The sequence below is a fragment of the Perca fluviatilis genome, chromosome 7 (assembly GCF_010015445.1).
Source record: "Perca fluviatilis chromosome 7, GENO_Pfluv_1.0, whole genome shotgun sequence".
Lineage (NCBI taxonomy): Eukaryota > Metazoa > Chordata > Actinopteri > Perciformes > Percidae > Perca > Perca fluviatilis.
In genome coordinates, this window is record NC_053118.1 from 25770829 (window position 1) to 25791007 (window position 20179).

The window sequence follows — 20179 nt, forward strand, 5'->3', positions numbered from 1 at the left end:
AGTATGGCCCAGTGGGTGGCAGTTGCTATGAACCACTGTTTCTCCGCAACTGCACCCAATGCCCGAGGCTTGTGTCAAACTTATTCAATATCACAGAGTGTACCGCTGTTCCACTCCTCTACTGCAATGGCCAGGAAGGAAAGACACGGCCCTTCTGCAGTCCGTGATAACATTATTCAGCCGACAGATGGACATGGAGATAGGAACACGTCTGTGGGCATGAGTCAAAGCACCGCATCAGTCTGCTGACGCACTTTATGAGAGGTGAGGGGAGAGGGGGTGTACCTGTTAATGGCCATAAGGTGATTCAGCAGTAGTGCACTTAAATGCCCCCTTCAGCTGCACAGGGGAAAATGAATCCTGGGAGAGAATCAGCCCGAGCTCTCCTCAAGGTTGTTGGTGCTCGGCCACTTTTTAAGTGGCCTTGCCAACTGTAACAATCTCTGCAGAAACAATCGCAGCACCAATTCAATTTGGCCCGGCTTCTTTTCTTCTCGCTTTACTTCAGTGCAGAGGGCTGCATAGCCTCACTTTTGTTTGGCCCTGCTGAAAGCAGAGCATGAATTGATGACCTTATGAATCTCAAAAGAGCCGGAAAAATCATTGCGGTAAATCTCACCCCAGCACATTAAGCATGACCGCAGGCTTATTCCCCTCATTTTTTTCCTTTTCTTTCATTTGTCCATCTCTTTCTTTTTCTCACTCTCCTTCCTACAAGCGCTTGGGGGGTCTTTGCGAGCGGCCATCTTCTCGAGGATTGTTTTCATGTGCCGCTAATTAATTGCCTATAATTAATGGTTGTTGTCGGTTTGCTAATGAAGTGGATCAAAGCTTACTGGTCCTGATGTTGAAGCTCTTGTCTCAGACCTGAGAAAAAGAGATAATGAATAGCCAGATAGAGACAAGTGGCAGAGAGAGAGAGTGTAAGTGTGTGTCTGGGAAGTATCGTGAAAGCTGCAGTAGTCAACAATCACTTTGCATCTGTCCACAATCGAGTTGGGCAATCTGAGTTTGATCTATTGGCAGCTGCACTTATCACTCGTCTTTCACTGAGTGATAGCATTTGGTTTTTTAAAGCGCATACAGTAAAGCAGAATGTGTGGTTTTCTGTAACACTGGGCAAACAGCCCTTTTATCTCCCAACTTCAAAATGTTTCAAAATGCTTTAAACTCATCAGTATGATCTTCTCAGGTCGGATTACTTGATCACTTGAATAAAAACCAGAAAAAAATCTGTCCTTACTGAGGTTACTGCAACTGACACTAGCACTTTATTGATGCAAGACGTGATCGTAGTTCAAATGAATTTGCCACTAGTGGGAGAGACATTTTGAGAGTTCTCTAAGATAGAAAACTCATCCGAGACCTCTTCAGCATTGTTGTGTCCGCCTTCAGAAAACCTCCATCAGATTTCCCAGTAGATTGTGCACTGCTTTGACTGGCAATTTTCAGCATCCGACAATCTCATCAAAGCCAACCTATTAATGGCGATGATACGAAGCAGGATTCTAAATGGCAGACAGATGAATAGCCCTGTGCGTGTGTGGGTGTTTAATTCTCCGAGCCGAAGAACCATGCAGCTTCTCTAAAAGTGGGAGGACTGGCCATGAGCTGCTGGGAAACAATTTCAGTACCTTAGTTTGCTTTAGTCTGTGTGTGTGTGTGTGTGTGTGGGGGGATGAGAGTGTGTGTGTGCATACTGTGACCTCATCGATCATGACACCTCGTCTCTCTGGTCTGGTCACCTACACAGTGCTTGCCCTCTCTCCGTCTTTATCTCTGTGTATCACCATCCATCTCCTCCTCCTCCTCCTACCCTTCCTCCATCTCCTCCTCTCACACCAGCACCCTGTATTTTTCTGCCTTGTTCCCACCTTCTTAATCTCACCCTTCTCTCCTTCCTCACATTTTTGGCCTTCTAAATCCGTCATTCGGCGCAGCAGGGGTTGCTCTCTCTCCATTGTCTTTTTTTTTTTATACCCTCACATTTCAGAGCTGAAATCCTGCAATCATTCACGTGTTTGTTGGACTCCTCTCTGCCTGACTTTCTCCTCTGCTCTTCCCTGCTTCACTGGTCTGTGACGCATGCCCGTAGTGCCGCCCCCCCTACCTCCGGCTCCCTTTCTTCACTCTTTTTTGCCCCGCAACCAGCCATGCTTCCCCCTCTCTGTTTCACTCTACCTCTCTGACCCCATCAGTCTCCCGGTGCCCCTGCTAAGCCTGGTCAGTCCTCATCAGCTAGCCTCCACTGGACACACAGACCTCCCAAGGGTAAAGGGAAATGGGGTCTTGTTGGCAACCTACGTGCCCAGCCTTGACAGTTTCACCTGGGTTTAAGTCCTTAACTGATCCTCCTTACCCCTGGACGAGCACCTCCTTACAAGCCATTCGCTCCTCTTGTCTCTACATCAAGTCTTACAGATGGGATGTGTATTAGCCTCCGCAATAGCAGAGTACACAGTTTTCAGCTCTTCAATTTCAGGCACTTGCCCTTTTCAGCTCAATCAGCCTCTCTCGTCCAATCACAGCTGGGGAGGGCTCCATTGCAGTGCCTGAGTGGGGATAATCACCTTGGTTACCGGCGCTACTGGAGGCCGCTGTCTGGCCAAGTTAGCGCTAGGCCCTGCGGGAGCTTCGGAGACAGGTGTCACTGCTGCAAGGGAGGGTGTTAAACAAGCCCAGGGCCAACCAGGAGGTATAAACGTTTACTCTTAGTCATGGAAACTGTGTCACCAATAGCGAGGAATGCTCACCCTATGGCGTTGGTTGTTTTAATGTTTTTTTCAGACTCAGGATCCCATCTCTCTCCTTCAATCTCCGTTTCCTAGACTTCAACTTCGACTGGCTAAAAACATTACACCTTGTAGTCCAGTAGAAAGAATAACATAGCAACTGCCTTTGTGTGTAGTGCCAAGAAGCAGTGCGGAGGGAATCGCTGTTTACTGATTTCGCGCTCCCGTGGCAAAGACAAATATACAGCAAGAGGGGTCAGTGGCTGGAGAAAAGCTGCTGGCTCAGGGGACATCAGGTCAGAGTATGGAAAGCTGCACCCGATGGGGGGGCGTTTCTCTTTTTATACTGAGCCAATCAGATCAGATGGAGTTAAAAGCGTTGGATTGATTGGCAGGCTTCTGATGCCAGCAAATGGAGGAGACGTCCTTGGCATCCTACTCAGCATTAAAAACTTTCAGCGGTAAAGTTGGTGAAATGCCAGTTGTTCTCAGAGAGCGACACATAAGGACGACATAGATCACCATTATGATAATCACAAGCGGAACTGTCTGGGGAATAGTAATGGGTAAGAGATGAGGTGGCAGCTATAAAGAGTGTTTCTACATTAGCGCTGGCCTGATTAGATTGATAGAAAGTTTCACTAATGGACAATTAAACAAATGGTCAAATGAGATATAAGGCTTCAATTGCCAATTGGTGTCTTTGTGTGCCCCCTTCAATCATTGTGCCTCATGCATTCTGTTTATACATGAACCTCTCCATGAGGACAAAACATGCTGTAAAACTGTGCTGTAAACAGGATGTGAAGAGGGATGTGTGATGCCCATGTCCGATGTGTCCTTGCATTAGAAACAAAATGACTTGGCATGTCTTATTTCCCTTTATTTCTAGTTAATAAGTCGATGTAAAAATAAAATCCTCTCTGTGCCTTGTCTATAATATTGGAGGGGATTGAGATGCAATCATTGTGTGAAACAACAGCAGTTCAAAACAAGGAGTTATGGATCGCATTGAATACTAGGGGGCGGATTAGGAGATAATTACTGTAGAATACATCACCTGCACTAAACGGTGAGCCTAAGAACTTCTTCTGCTTCTGAGTAATGGACCCATAAAAGCCCAGGGGAGAATAAAACCAGCCCACACTAAGCTCCGTAACTCTCGCAGTCATGACTTGCCCAAAAAGGGACACAGTCCAATTTGTTTATGGAGCTTATGTGTGAGCAGTTGCTCAGCCGAGATAACGGGCCACCCTGTCAGGACCCTTTAAGACTGCATCGGTTGATCAAACAGGGCCGTGCACGACAGCAGTAGGCAGCGTTTTTTTTGTAAGGCCAATTTCAGCTTCTCTTGTGTTGACGGGCATGCCAGCACCGTCTGCCAAGTTCAGCTTGTCCAATTATTTAGACCTACAAAAGACATGGAATCACAGAAACTAAAAAAAGAAGCGAACACTGAAATCTGATTGTGCGCTGAGCTCAGATGTACACCGTGAACCAGTAGATGGCAGGGCAGAGAGCAAGGAAGAGAGGTCTCGCTCTTTTAATTAAACTGTCGACAAGTTTATTTTATTTTGAGGGTGAATTATCCTCCAAGGTTTGGATCAAAGGATAAACCTTGGCTTACTGGGAAGACTTTTTCACCGCATTAGAGAACAAAGAAAGATGCTGAAATAGCAAGACCTGCGCAATGGGTCTGACAAGCATCAAAATGCAATTGGGCTCGGACAAACTCTCGCATTAGCAGTCTTATTCCTATGTTCAAAAGAAACTCTAATGTACTATGTAAGCTTTTTGTAGGCAAGGTGTATGTGTAGGTGTACGCCTGTGTTTCTGCACCTATGCGTTTGCTCATGCGTGTCCACATTCTTTGTTTTTGTGTGTACAGCATTTCCCTTGATGTTTGTGTTTACACGCCAGGCTTCCCTTATGTGACTCACATCGACATTGATTTATGCATGGCCTGTGTGTGTGTGTGTGTGTGTGTGTGTGTGTGTGTGTGTGTGTGTGTGTGTGTGTGTGTGTGTGTGTGTGTGTGTGTGCACATATACCAGCTATAATTGGTATTCAAATCTCCTCCCACAAGTCCGTCCAACTGCTGCTGTTTTTCAACCGCCAGAGCCCCAGCCAAGGTCCAAACAGCATGATGGGAAACAAGCTCAAAACGGATGGCTCTCATTGCACACATTCAAATAAACAAATGGAGGTGATTTAATGCACACAGCGATAAGGCAGGTGGTAATGGAGGCAAAGGAGGAGAGTAGGGAGGAGGGGGAAGCATGGAAGTGATGGAGGAATGCATGGTAGCGATTAAGGTTGGGCAAGCAGCAGAGGTGGAGTTAACAACATTTGTTACTGTACGTGGGGTTTAAGTTTGGCCCACAGCAGCTGTGGATCAGCCACCCCCACAAAGCCATGCACTCAGTGCACAAACACACATTGTGTGACTGTGTGTGTGTGTGTGTGTGTGTGTGTGTGTGTGTGTGTGTGTGTGTGTGTGTGTGTGTGTGTGTGTCCCTCAGGCCTGCCCGTCAGACACACTGAAGTCTTTCTGCCTTCCTTCTCCCAGTCTGCCTTTCTTGCTCCCTCCATCTTTCCATCCCTCTATCTTTCCATCCCTCTGTCTCTCCTTCATTCTTCAAAGGAGGGCCAAGTCTTCCAGCCTCGCCATCTTCACAGCATCCTCTCAATCTATCTGTCTGCTCATCCATCTTATCTGCCCAATCAATCTGTCCATATCTATTCTGGCATAATAACAACCCCAAACCCCCATCCCCTGCCACCCTTTCTCTCCTTTTTCTTTTCCACTAGATTAGTTTTGCCATTTTCCTCTGTGGAGGAAAAACGGCCAAGACATGCTGATTTGTTACCAGAAATACAGCTTTTTTTACGTGTGCAAAGTATATGTGCCTCTGCGCGGGGTGTTCAGAAACAAACCATCTCTACACTTCCTTCTCTCTCTCCCTCCCTCCTTCCTCCAGCCACCCCCTGCCTGTAACACCCCTCCACCCCCCGGCCCCCTGTCTCTCTCGGCCTCTGTCAGTGGCTAGATTAATGACAGTGATCAGTGAGCAGCCCCCAGCAGAGGTTGCCTAGAGCTCAGGCAAAACCCGGCAATGTATGCAACACACACACACACACACACACACACACACACACACAGCACAGCACATTAACATGCAACACACAAGCAGGTTAAAAAAATGGACGCTCAGAAACACACACACACACAAATCTCCTACACAGTACTCCAGCTAGACTGACATACAAAACACCTACACGCTTATGCATAAATCAACACTCAACTGCTACAGGAGCAGACATACAAATAGAATACACACACACACACACACACACACACACACACACACACACACACACACACACAAATCAACACACAGCCCATGGGTTGGCCAGGAGGTTGGTATCAGTGCAGCCGGAGGAATGGCTATGGAGCAATGTAGCGCTCCCTATGTAAAAGAGACATAATCACAACGACCACAGCACAGGTCTGAGGGTGACAATGTCTAACCTTGCACTTAACCCTTTCACTGCCTCAGGACAACGTCAACAAAAGCCTCATAGAGCACAACAACCTAAGGACACAAACCAACGAGGCAACATCTGTGTGCTCTTCCTCGTTGCCATTCCTGCTCAGTCAGAACTGCAGCAAGCTTTGGGTGGAATTTAATAACCTTTGTTATGAGATTGTATTTTACCACATCCAAGCAGATGGCACAACATACCATGAGGCTAAAGTTGCTCAGAGTTATGATTGAGCCTAATCCAAATCCCTATTTTTGCAGCAGATGCACTTGTTATAGGGCAGTGACCATGAAATATGTTGTGCCTGTAAGGGAGCAATGCAGGACCATCCCAGACTGGGATGATCCAGTGGGGAGAGTAACAGCAACAAAGGCACTGCAGGTGCCACTACAAGGCTTTGCAATTGATTGTTAGATGTTATTGTATCTGATAAGGTGAGGTCTCAAAGGTCCTTTCAGTTCCTCACACCCCTGCAGAATATAAACCAGTAACAAACACTACTGCTGGGTCTGGTGTGTGACACACGTCTAGCCCACTGCGGACATTTGTTATGAGCTCTCATGTGTCTGAATATTCAATCGGAGTTCACATGTATGGCTGTTTGCACATGTGTATCCCGGGGATCTGGTCCCGTCTCATGCAGCAGCTATTATATACAATAAATCCCAAACACAATCTGGAGGAAATAATCAAAATCCCGTGACGCACGCGGTTCAACGGAGCATTGAATGATTTCATAAAATATTTCTGCGTGGGCAAAAAGTGGCAGTAAGCCTGCGCATTTCACTTTTGTTTTCATTGCGATGTGTTTTGGGGTCTTTCCAGCCTAACCGTTCCGAGAAGTGGTCAACACAATGACTCATACCCAAACAGCAGAAGGATGTGGCCCAGACTTGCGCAATGGGCTTTGATTATAATTACCATGTAGTGAATACTAACACTAGACCGCAGCATGATTGTAAACTGGCATAACTGCACGTGTTCTTGTCCCGCCGTGAACGCCTCCTTCTCCATTCCATGCCTGACAGGTCAGAATAAGCCCGGTGCATTTTTAAGCGTTATTCCGATTCTTCTTAGAGTACTTAGGCAAACTTGCACGGAAAAACCACAACACATCGAGTCGGCTTAACACTCTTCTCATTCACATCACACTCATTCACTCTCTCGTTCCGAGTCTTACCAGTGCGCACCAGGCAGGCGACGGTGATGATGGTGAGAGGGACGCAGTAGTTCCACACGGTCGCGAAAGCCATCGCTGTCGCTGATATTCCCCTCTGATCTCTTCCTCAGTATTCCTCTTCCTTGGAGAAATCAGAGTGACATGAACCCGCAGGTTCACTCTCCGACAGCTCCTTCAGCGTCTGTGTTTGTGTGTGTGTAAGTGCGCGCGCTTGCCGACTGCGCGTGAGCGAGTGTGTGTTTTGCCAAGTCCTCAGTGCGTATAGTGGCAGGTCTTTACATAGTAATGCTCCCTCTCACACACACAACCACTTTCCCTCCCTCGGAATGCCTGAATATGTTGGCTTGGCCGGTTTTTCTTGGTTACTTTACATTGTAAATATATTTAAAGTCGTGCCAGTAGGGCGGGCCTGTGTGTGTTTCCGACCAATTGCAGAGAGCAGGAGCAGGTGGAGGGGTGTGCGGATGAGAAAGAAGGGCTGGGCTTTGAAAAGAAATCGGCTGTACAAGAGCAGAGAGGGAGGGAAGAAGGGGTGCATCTTCCAATTAATTGAAATCAATTCGCTCTAAATGTGATTGATAACCAACATTCATTTTCCGACGCAAATAACCAGCTGATTTCAAATTCAGTTCCACGGACCGAAAATGATGTGTGGCACAATGATTAAGATGACGAAAATGGCCCAAATGTTTATTGTTTGAAGAGACAATAATATTGCATTCGATTATTGTAGGCCTATCCTGAAGTCAATTGCTACGCAGATTGATCAGCACGTGTTAAGTGCCACTTCATCCGCATGTCAGTTCTCAGGTGGACTCACCTATTCCCACATTTTAAGGCTGACATTGTGAAATAAAAAGAATTACTTTCTGTAAGATTAATTTTCTTTATATATTATTATTGAGTGTTTGGTGATCAACCCTTGAAGGAAATGTTGTATATTGACTCACTGCCAAATAAGAATATGTGCGACTGTCTTTAAATGTATTGAGATTAGCAGGGGACAGACCTGAGTGTATTCGGCTAAATCACCGTTTACAAGGACGGTAATGGCCCGGAACAAAAACTTGTGGTCCGGACGAACCGTGTTCCTGCTCATCTGTAGTCAGGGCCTATTAGGTCCCGCTAAAGGGGCTCTTTAACTTTACCCTCATGCTGTGGCCACAGTTTGCCCATAATTGTGTTTTCCAGTCAGAGAGCGTTGCTCCATTATGAAAATTGTTTCTCTTTCCACATCTCTTTTTTCCCTCCTAATCTAGTGTTATACCATGCATGGGCTTGTAGCATCCAAGGCCTGGAGGCATCTTTTTTAAAGCCATCTTTGGCGCTCTCTTTAGGTAACTTTCGGAATAGCACGTCATGGGTCTTAAATCTGCTTACATGTCTCTCTCATCTCTCCCTCCCTCTTCTGACACGAATCCTGACACTTTGGTCCTTTTGGTTCAAACTGTCAGAAAAGTTCAAACAAGCAGTAATGCATCAAAGCATTAATATTAATATTTCTACTCTTGGCTTCCATAAAGTTGCTTGGAACTCTCACCTCATCTCTGACCTCTTTTTGCGTGGATGTGTGTGAAAGTCCAAGCCGTTCTCACTCCGAACTCGAAAAGTCTCAGCTTCAGGCTCTCTACCCCTCTGTGATTTTCTTTCTCAACACAAATTTTAACCTTGCTGTTTTGGCGAGGATAGTATCTGCCCAACTCATTCCCAGATTCCCATCCCATTTTTCCCTGTCAGCCTCTCTGCGAGTGTTTGCTCCCCAGTTGGCAGGGAGTCGGTGGCAGCAGCTCCCCAGCACCAGATGGGGCATTGTCAGGAAGTAATGAGGGGAAAACACCTGCTTCTCCAGCGAACTCCACTCCTTCATTTTCAGCCAATTGACACAACATATGCATGATGCACACACAAAACCAAGTGACCGTGACGAGAACAGCACTGGGCGATGGCATACAGTTACAAATGCCTGGCACTTTGTTGCATTAGTCAATGAGGTGTCATGTTCGGTATAATTCACCTTTACTTGTAGGTCAGTGTACTGAGGGCTGTCAGGACGTTTGCAGACTAACTGTTGACACTAGAGAGGAGTTGCCAGACTTTAATGTCACAGATCTGCATCCTTGTCCTGTAAGGACCCTGCCTGCACCAGACAATACATTTTGGCTGCTCTGTATTCTCTGCATAGCTCCTGCATCACCCTAAGCTGTTGTACGATGGTTTATCCATGAGGCACTATCAGGGGTCAAAATGTCACTGTAAACCACACTTCGCTCGCTCCCAACCAAAGCCGTGTACCTCAAGGACAGCTCCACTCTGTGAAATTCCTGATACATAATCTTGTCTTTTCTGGCCAACCGGTTGAAGCCCCAGGACCAAAGCTCACTAGGGAACACACAGCTTTTCACTCATGACTGACTCAAAGGCCAAAACAGGATGGTGCTCGCTGGCATTTCACATGCAGGAGGGCATTTTATTTTTATTTTTTTCCTACAGAGCGTGAAGATTTTTGAAAAGTCTGTTTTGCTTAAAGTCGCCCCATCTGTTTTCTCTTTATTCCTGGGCATGGCTTAAGACATAAAGTAAGCAGAAGTTTGTAGAGTTGGAAAAGAAATACAAGGAGTCTGTAAAATGCTCGACAAATAATGGTTGCAGCAGAGGCGAGCTGTACAGGGGGCTTGAATAATCAGTTTAATAACATTATCCTGGCTGTGCTCTGTGGCGCATGCACCCGTTAATGGAGTGTCATTGTTGAACTGCCGCTTCGCCCATTATTAACTACGGCCTACGGTCAACCACACACCGATAATAAAACCACATAAAACCCAACATAACTTCAACAGACAAGCATAATGAAATTCTCTGCATTATGAGCACGGTTATGGTAATAAGCGATGGTGCTGTGGTGCGGCGTTAAGGGTTACGAGGCAACAGAGGAGAAAATTAAAAAGATGAAGTTGTAGTCTATGATGTTTAATTTTGGCGGAATCAGAATAGACTAAATCTAGTTCATATTGAAGTAAAACTAGCAGTGGCTAACCCTGCCTACTCTTATAATGGATGGGCAAAGTCTCAAGGCTTCGCTATTATTGTGTGTGAGTTTTTTAGTTCATGCATGTGTTTGTGAGCTGAATTGACTGCTTTTGTGCCTGCAGCCAGATTGGGAGAAACAAGCATGCACAGGCACAGTACTTTCAGTAAAGGTCATTGCTTCAGAGTAAGGTCTTACAGACTGAAAGGGAAGGTTGGTAAACAAGCTGATGCAAGCCTGAGATGGCATTGGGTGGAGAAGATGTGCGGCCAAGCGAGCAAGCATGTCTAGCTTTCATCATGTTGTCAATACTCTCCAACCTCTTTTGTATCTCTAAAATGGAACAAAATCAATGTCACACAGGAGGACAGCAAATATTATTTTCTGAAATCCATTTAATGTCAAAGAAATCAAAAGTACAGTAAATTACATAATAAGAGTGCAACATGCTTTAGGAGCTGTCGAAATAAAGAGATTATAACAAGCTTCTCACAAATGCAAAAAAGGCTGAAAAGGGAAACAAATCAACAAAGGCCTAAATGGCTCATTCATAATATAATATGTATATAATACGCAGCTGAGTAGTTATGTTTGTAAAAGAGAGAGAATTGCATGTGGAGTCTTTACAGCTCTTACAGAACAATTGACATATCTCCCATCGTTTTATAGAATGTAGCTCACCATTTTTCACACTGCAGAATAAATGAAGAGAAAATTGCCCACCTTTTTGCATAACCGAAGCCTACACCCACAAGCAGAGCAGCCTCTTTGTCTCTAAAGCAATCATTTGCCCTTCAATTTTTTTCACACCCAGCTTGTTTCTGATTTGGCTCTTCCTTCCCTACAGTCTCCAAATGCCCCTCTTCCCTCCTTTCCTCCCTCTCTCCTCCCCCAATGTGACCATCCATAACCCTTTACCACCTCCTCCCTCTTTAAGTATCCCCCTCAATGTCATCACTCATTTTCTGGCCACCCACTCCATCTTCTTCATCTCTCGCTCCATCTTCCTCCCCACTCTTCATCCTTCCACCTACCTGGGCAGTCAAACCAGAGGTTGTTTGTCTGCACAGGTGGAGGGCAGGGACTCCACACTGGCTTTGTAGATGGGCTTTTTCTGAGACCGGTCATCACTGGAGAGAGAAAAAAGAGAAGGAAAGAAAGAGGAGAATTATTATCAGTATATCGACCTCCCGGTAGGCACTAGAAAAGTATAAGAGAGGAAATTATAGGCTAGAACCGAACGATTGGAGCCACACCTGGCTGGCTGTGAAAGTCCATTTTTCTCTCTTTAGCTCTCTGTCTCTCTTTTGTATACACACATGCTCATGCACACACGGCAGCACATGCCCAGCCACACTTGCAAGGATTCAACTGTATCTTCTACGCCACCACAAAGACACAGAAATCATGTATGAAGCTGGCAATTATGCCCTTTGAAAAGGCTCTTTTAAGCCCATATAGAAAAGAAGTTAATGGGCGAAGCTGCATTTGGTCATGGTGCACATTAACATGCTGTCAGCAGTGGGTTTACATGGAACTTCTGCTACTGTTCTTTTCATTTCTATAGCCTTTTTTATACTTGATATACTATCGCAGAATTAAAACTGGTGCCTTTAGCTCAGGGTTTTCACAAGTGTGTGGCGACACTTGGGAGAGGAGGGAGCATGGAAGAAATCAAGGGTGGGGTCAAGTAGATCAGACCTGCTGAGATGGACTTTAATATTCAATGTGGATAACACCTTTTAAAACACAAAAAATCTGCACGTGTGGAAAGGTTTTCTGAAGATCACTTGACATACATAACACACGCATAGTGTGAGGTATATCAAGGTGCACACTCAGGCAAAACCCGGCACTGTATGCAGCGTACACACACACACACACACACACACACACACACACACACACACACACACACACAATCACATTAGACAGAATGAAATATTGCAGCAATAACAATATCCGTAATATAAAGTCAAACTGCAGGAGAGACCGGGGCTGAGCTAGGGAAAATAGGAAGGTGAGTGTGGACAAAGTACAGTAAAGAAATAAAACAATCACACAGGCGAACACACATTACCCTTTCAGAGGCATGTTATCCATCACATTTTGAATTTATAATAAAGATCAAGATCACAAGTAAAGAGAAAAGTGCTTATTATGAAAGAGGAGCGGACACAAACACTCAAACAGTGGTTTCTTACATGGGTCCCTTGCTGGTCTTGGTCTGCTTAGCCCTGCGGCACAGGAATACACTCATGGAGAGGATGAACACCAAGAGAGAGACAACCGCCGCCGAGGTCATCAACACGAGACGGCCATTACTAGACTCGTACCAGGCGGCATCCTCTGTGGGACAGATCAGTCAGACATGAAGGGAAACATGCATCACACAGACTCAGAGATCAGCAAAGCTGCGAGCTTCCCTCCTCCAGGCAAAGCTTTTAAAGGCATCCTCCTGTTTGTTTGTTTATGGAAGTAAAGAGTGTCTGTGCAGAGTTCAGATGGCCATGCTGCCTTACACAGCACCGATTGTCAAGAAGTCTGCCTTTTAAAATTTTAAAATCATGATTATCCCCTTCATGTGCATAGACTAACAAATGATATAAAACATTTGCGGATTTCATGGATTGAAGAATTATGGTTATGAGGATTTGAGGCAGCAACAAAGGCATGCTTTGCCTGTTCACATATACAGTTGTTCCATATGTGAAGAGGATTTCTTGATACGAGGGATCTTTGCTTAAGGTTTGTACCGATATTGTAGTGCAACTTTAAAGCAACAGCAGTGACATGCAACATTTGCTCACCATACCTTCAAGGATGAGCAAACATTATTCCAGCATCTCGAAATGATTACCTTTTTAATTACTACATGTGCTTCAGAGAAAAATGCTGGAGCCACTGTGGAGCACAGTGACCAATGAGTCAATTGCAGAAGTAATAAGACAACTCTACCATAATAAATAACATGCATTGGTTTAATTGGATTTTTAGAGGTTGCATAATTTCAACGATTGAAATCACCAGGCTTTTGAATCCTACAGGGTGAGAGGACGGTGTTTAAAAACTGCAGTGCATTAACACAGTGCAGTCATCTCACAGGTCACTGATAAAGATGATGAAGACAGATGAAGTGCCGTAAATTGGATTAGCTATAATGTTGTAATGAAATTAGTTCTCCACTTGAATACAACTTTCACATTTCATGAGTCAGTCATTCATTCAGACAAAGAAAAAACTTTGTAGACATCCACCTACAAAAGCTAACAGACAGCCAGACTTCTAATCAGGGAGTGTCTGCAGACTTTCACTAATTGTTATCATCCCATCATTATCCCATGGGTGCATTGAAATCTCAGAAGACTATACAACATCATTTGAAACAAACAATAACACGTTAAAATAAAATAACTAAAGCACAATCAGTACATTTCAGTTTCTAACGGCTGATGACTAAACTCTAAGCTTGCCTCTACACTGTGGGCTCAAGAGTGCATTTATGTTTGACCTGGAATTTCAGTCAAAAGATTAAAAAATTCAAAAGTTCAGATAAAATCATTGCTTCTTTTTTTATCTAATAATTATCCTCTTATCCTTTGAAGTTGGTGCAGTTCTGTCATTGCCATTCATGTATGATGTTATTTAAAATCTATTAATGTTCCATATCATCTTAGCTATTTCCGTTTGACATTTAAAGGTAATTAAATGTGGGACTTCTTTGTCACCTTTTTTAAAGTGAGGTGTTTTCATAAATGTCTTCACCTCTCTTTATTACAGCATCACAGTCTTTTACTACTTTTTATTATCATTTTTGCGTGCAGATAAATGTAACCTCAACTCTGTAGTTCTTTAGAAATGAAGGGCTTTAAAGGTTTCACACTTTCATAAATTAGAACTTCTGCATATGCTCTTGATGACGTGATTGCACACAAACACCTGATCTTTCTGGTCACATTCAAGCGGCTGATTTAGAAGTAGAACACAATGTTTTTGGGGGGATTTTTGCTTAAGGGATGTTGACAGCTGAACAGTTACAAAGAAATCCCAAACAGGTTTTTAGAAAGAGGAAGCGGGAAAAGACGGCTCTACACAGTATAAAGGACAACGGGACTTGTCCAGTTAGATCGATAGGCTTGTCTTACCCGACAACACGGTGATGCTGAAGCTGCGTTTCTTGCTTAGTGACTCCACAGAGGGATGCGTGGCTATGCAAGTGTACTGTCCTTCATCCATTGCACTCATCTTCCTCAGCGTCAGCGTAGAGGAAGGCAGGATCCAGTCGTCACCCTGAGAGAGAAAGATGGAGAATATACAAGAGAGCGTAGGAGAGTTAAAGTAGAAAGAAAAAAAATTGGCTGGATTGTTTGCCAGCCCTGACAGAATCGACAAACTCCTACATATTAAAATTGTGCTGAGAGCATAAGAAAGATGGAGAATAGACGACGCTAGCTGGCAAAAGAGGGAGACAGCGAGAGAAACGGAGACCGTCAGACTTGAGGAGTGTAAAAGAGAGAAAGAAAGAAAAAGGGGCAGAAAGTGTTATTTTGGCTGATTTGGGTGAGTGAAAGAGAGACAAAAAGAAAACAAAATAGAACAAGAAAGGGAGAAACAGAGAAACTGGCAATGGCAGCGTGGCACAAGCAGAAAGACAGAAATATCTGCTGATGCACGGCCCTCAGAGAACAGTCCCCAAAGTCCCAAATGAAGTGTATTTACCTGAGCGGTAATCCCAATGAATGAACATACATCGACACAAGTCAATAACCCAGATAACACCATCATCCGCAAAGAATAATGCCGCAACAACAGACTGTTAACACAACACATAATGAGATGGCGGGGGAACGGGATGAATTGTTGACACAAAAATAGCAGCGCTATTATGAGATAGAGCCGACATGGGAGGAAACAAATAATAGGCCAAACACAAGGATTGAAAAACAAACGAACGCGAAGGGGTGGGTAAAGAAAAAGAAAAAAAGACATTACACCATGCAAATGATTTGGCTCCTGGGAGCTGCAGCTCCTGCCAAGAAAGTCCATTTCAATTTGAATGGATTGGAATTAAGAGGATTTCCCATAAAGGCCAGGTCTGGCCAAAGCAGCATTTTGTATGCAAATCCACTGGCTCCCAAAGCAGTGGCCCGTTTCTGCCTCTGTCCTGCTGTCATTACCGGGGGCCAATATGCCCACGGCGGCTGTCTGTCAAAGTGGGCCATTTTGATGCCGCTTTCTGCCCCATATCCATTCCTGTCATACTTACTGTAAGCTTACACACACACACACACACACACACACACACACACACACACACACACACACACACACACACACACACACACACACACACACACACACACACACACACACACACACACACACACACACACACACACACACACACACACACACTCCATCATCGTTTCCTTGTTTCATTCTTCTTTTCCAAAGGTCTTGTGATTTATGTAAATGGAGCAGGAATAGATCGACAGGTGAATCATGAGTGCTGGTGCCCTTAATGATTTCCAACTCCACACAGTGACGGACCTGTCAGTCATGCTGACAATAATAATAATAATTATTATTATTCATCAAAGTGACAGTGCTGTATATTCAACAAAAAATGGCAAAAACCCTAAAGCACTACATACGATCATGTGGAAGACAAACAGTATTAGCAGTATAAAATGTCCACTGAATTGGATTTGGACTTGTAAGCCCATTTAAAACCCGGATTAGCAGTGACCCTTTAACAAGCATATTAACCCTGAGCCGACTTATCAAAAAGAATAACAAAAGGGGGAACTTGGCAATTACGTCTGCCTGTTCCCAAGATATCTTCATGGTTGCGTGGCTTCATTACAACCTGGGACTTGCTGGTGGCAGTAGTGCTGATTTTGATGACACCTTCAAAGTGTAATACCACTTTCTCACCACAAGGGCACAGTGTATCTCAGCTCATCAACTTCTTCTTGTTCTACATGCCTATTGTCACTTTGGCATTTTACACACAGACGTCTTAATTTCCCTCGGGCGGGTTTCTTAGCTCAGTGAAGAGCTCAGTTGAATAATTCAATACTGGTTAACCAAACACAAAAACAATCATTAGAAATCTATCCACATAATTGTTTTCAGGTTGACTGGCTCTTGTCTAGACCTCATTAAACTATTAATCCTCTATAAGTGGGCAAGCTGCAATCCCCAGCGAGCGGTGGGTCTAAGCCAACCGGTCACTTAAATACAGAGCACTTCTTCAGAGGAGGGGATGGAAATACGACAGCCGAGGGGAAACAAGTGGCTTGAGAAACCCTTGACAGTGTTAGAGAAGGAAGAAAATTAAAAGAATGCTTTGAGCGAAGCCCAGAGAGAAAGAGCGACCTAGAGAGACTGGAACAAGACAGGAGAGAAATAAAGAGGTCACATCGAAAGTGGATGGAGGGAGCCGGAGAGAGAATGACAAGTTTCCAAAAGCATAATGAGGACACTGCCACTATGCACAATCCTAAAGGCTTTCTCACGTCTTTATTCCAGTAGTAGTTCGGCTCCTCTGATGAGCTGGCGGAGCACTTCACCACCACGTCATCCCCGAGTCGCACCTTCAGCTCCTGTGGGACACCCAGGTAGCTGGTGTAGCCTTCCCTGGACAGTGACAGCTCCCCCATATCTACAACCCAGGGGGAACAAGGAAGAATGATCGAGCATTAATGAAGCAAGAGTTTGGGACGTGACTGAACACGCGTTTGCAGTGTTAGCAGCTGCTAAACACTCAGATCTTTTGAGTATATATATTTATATAGGCTCAAGTATGAATACCTCCCAGTGGTACCAAGCAATCAATATTAATGATAATAGGCTTCATCTTATCGAAGTCTTTAGAGAGGCAGTGTTGTGAATAATGACCCATCTTCCATCTCAATAGATGGCCCACGTCCATCCAGCTCTTGGCTTCTCTGTCCTCCCCCGTCTCCTTCAGTCCTTTTAGCCCATTCTAATCTTTGCCTCTTATTGATTCCCCCCATGAGGCTGAGGAGCCTATCAAACAGCATTACGGTCGATTTGATGGCCACTGAGAAGATAGAGGACACTGATAATCGGACTATAGCCACGCCATGGATGCCGTTTCATGCAACTGTGCGTCCTACACTGATAACTTCAAACCTGAGCCTGAGTTTGTTTGCTTGGAGTGAAAAATAAATGAAACAACTGTAGTCAACCTATCATAGCAACACAAGGCTTTCACTGGATCTGTACTTTTTGCAGTTGTTTTGTTGTACACGCTCTGCAGCTGCATTTCATAGATATGTCTTGTCTTATTAACTATTAATGTGTTTTTCTATCCCTCACTGTGAAGAAAGCTCAGTCCATATCTGAAAAATTGCCTTTACCTCATGCTGGTTAGAAATAAGACGGAAATTGCAAGGTTTCAGAGTCTCTGTGTTCCATTTTCTTGCGTACACGGTTAACCAATGGTGTTTTTTATACTTCCTTCTTTGTCAGTATAACGTCAGTATTCTCAGCAATGCCACGTATTTCCTTATTGGAAAGTGAAACACAGAAGTTGTGTATCTTATTTGCAAGTCACATTTTTACCTAGGTTATTGTCAGATTCCTGCAGAAATCTCTATGACCTTTACAGGACACAGAAAAAGCAAATACAGCGTCACAGAGTCATTGTTCCACAGACTTTCAGCAGACAGCTCCCACATATTATCAACCAGGCACTCACAATGCACTTTGACGGCCAGCGGCTGGGAGGAGTTGTCTGGTGCAGTCACATTTTCGTTGTCGGACACACAGCGGTAGGGCCCCTCATAGAAACTTCCTGCACGGGGGATAAACAGCAGGAGACTTTCTGCAGTCCGCTCAATTTCCATCGAATAGTAGCACCAAGATCGCTCCCAAACTGTACGCCAGCTCTGCATGTGCTGGTGAAGGGAAAGAAAGAAAGAGTTTTAATAAGCGTTATTATGTTTTTTTTTATTTACTTCACAAATTTGCACTACTGAAAACATACAGTGACAGATTTATTTTGAATAATCACACGACATAAGGCCTACTTTGAGGAGTTATCAGATGGATACATTTCCTGTGTTATGGTCTAATGTACAATTCTCCACTGTGTTGAACCACACAGCAGCCAGCTGCTGGATGATGTGATATTTACATAGAGCAGTTGAATGTCCATATAGGGACAACCATTGCAAATAAGTTCAGTGAGCCTTCTGTTGTTATGTACAGTGTCAGCCCGTATGTAAAAAAACAACATAATGAAATGATCAATCTTTCGTATGATCGATTCTTATCAACACTGCAGTGTTGTAAGCAAGCCCAAATAATAGTGAGAGGATGGTCTTGAACTTTTAAAATGAAGGACTTCTTTCCTCCATTTCCTCTCAAATCCACCGACCCATTTGGCTTACCTTGGAGAAGACCTCGAAATGGACCTGGCTGATGTTGAGTTCAGAGTCTGAGTACAGACACTCCAGTGTGAATTGCTCTCCCTCGAACCGACGAACCGCTGGGTGTCTTTGAGAGTGGCTGCATGTGGACAGAGAAATCAAAAGGATCAAGTTTCTGGGCAACAAATTGTATTATCATGTCCCTTGATACCGATTCCACAAACATTTCCTGTTTGAGTTTGAGCCTTGTAACCACCAGGGGAAAACCCATCAGTGTGACAGAAGAGAAAATAAAGTGTTTTCTCTAGAGGACATACGCACTAAAAAACAGACAGGCAGGCAGGAACACACACACACACGCACGCTCGCGCGCAAACAGACACACACACACACAGACACACACACAAACACCCAACAACAACAACGACTGTATAAATATAGCCTATTTTTGAGAGAGAAATAAAACAGAACCAAACTGGAAGATTAAACCAATATAACATTAGAGCAGCAATATCATTAAACGATTTGAGGAGATTGTATAACAGTACATGACATAATATAATATATTTACCATAACTGCCATGAATCAGGGCGACCACTGCAGCAAGTAGAAGGACTTTCATGACTGTGAAAAAGACCTTTTCGGTGTTAGGAAAAATGGTGCGCACTTTCCTTTGTAGCGTCTAATCTGAAATGAAAGTATCAGTACTCAGTATTTATAACTAGGTGTAGGTGTGGCTTGTGTTTTCAAGACGTATATAGGCTCAGTAGTCTGACATTCTGAAAGCACAAAAAAAACTAACCATCCAAATCATTGTATTGCCAAAAATAAATTGCTCAATAAGCCTTATTATAATGTCTCCGTCTCTTATGACTCCCTTCTGAGGAGAATTCACGCCTGAAATATTGTTTATGTGAACTGCAAATGAAGGAGCTGCTGCTTCGATAATCAAATTCACTCCCAGTGCGTCATTAGTCGCTGAGGTGATTCGGGCCTATCAGGTTAACTGAGCTTGTTATTGAGGGGTTTTTTTCTGATGAAATTCAACAGGAGTTGAAAGAAGTCTTGACATGTAGGCTATTACCGCAGAGCCTCGCAATTTCCCGTTGTGATATGTTATGCCGAACAAGCAAACATTTTACGCTTCATTTGTTTTGACCTTTGATTGATTAGCTGTTAACTGGAATTGCACAGGACACGGAATCGAAAGAGATTAAATCTCTCAAAAAGTGTCAGAGATCGTTTGCTGCACGCAGACTTAAAGTGCTTACAGAGTCATCTTTAGGCTAACGG

General features: G+C 44.1%; 2 protein-coding genes across 2 annotated transcripts in view; both read right to left on the bottom strand.

The window, feature by feature from the left end:
- The window catches only part of cadm4 (cell adhesion molecule 4), a 154238-nt gene extending 146413 nt beyond the window's left edge, over nucleotides 1-7825 (bottom strand). Inside the window, exon 1 of the mRNA XM_039805899.1 lies at nucleotides 7459-7825. Coding sequence (XP_039661833.1) covers nucleotides 7459-7531 — 73 coding nt within the window. The 5' untranslated portion in view covers nucleotides 7532-7825. The remainder of the gene's footprint in view (nucleotides 1-7458) is intronic.
- A 3046-nt stretch (nucleotides 7826-10871) lies between these two features.
- si:ch211-79k12.1 (uncharacterized protein LOC568891 homolog) lies at nucleotides 10872-18998 on the bottom strand. Its single transcript, XM_039806878.1, has 6 exons — nucleotides 18907-18998; nucleotides 18213-18411; nucleotides 17005-17150; nucleotides 14629-14773; nucleotides 12688-12832; nucleotides 10872-11613 (listed from the first exon to the last, which is right to left on the bottom strand). The coding sequence occupies exons 2-6, from the start codon at nucleotides 18406-18408 to the stop codon at nucleotides 11526-11528; spliced, it is 720 nt and encodes a 239-aa protein (XP_039662812.1). The 5' UTR covers nucleotides 18409-18411; nucleotides 18907-18998; the 3' UTR covers nucleotides 10872-11525.
- Nucleotides 18999-20179: the final 1181 nt, after the last annotated feature.

Excerpts from the sequence above, each read along its gene's own strand:
- si:ch211-79k12.1 (XM_039806878.1), bottom strand. The coding sequence starts at position 18,408 with ATGCAGAGCTGGCGTACAGTTTGGGAGCGATCTTGGTGCTACTATTCG. Across the intron at positions 14,774-17,004 it reads ACTACTACTGGAATAAAGAC|GGTGACGACTGGATCCTGCC; the intron begins GTGAGAAAGCCT and ends TTTCTCTCTCAG. Across the intron at positions 12,833-14,628 it reads CAGCATCACCGTGTTGTCGG|AGGATGCCGCCTGGTACGAG; the intron begins GTAAGACAAGCC and ends TCTGTCCCACAG.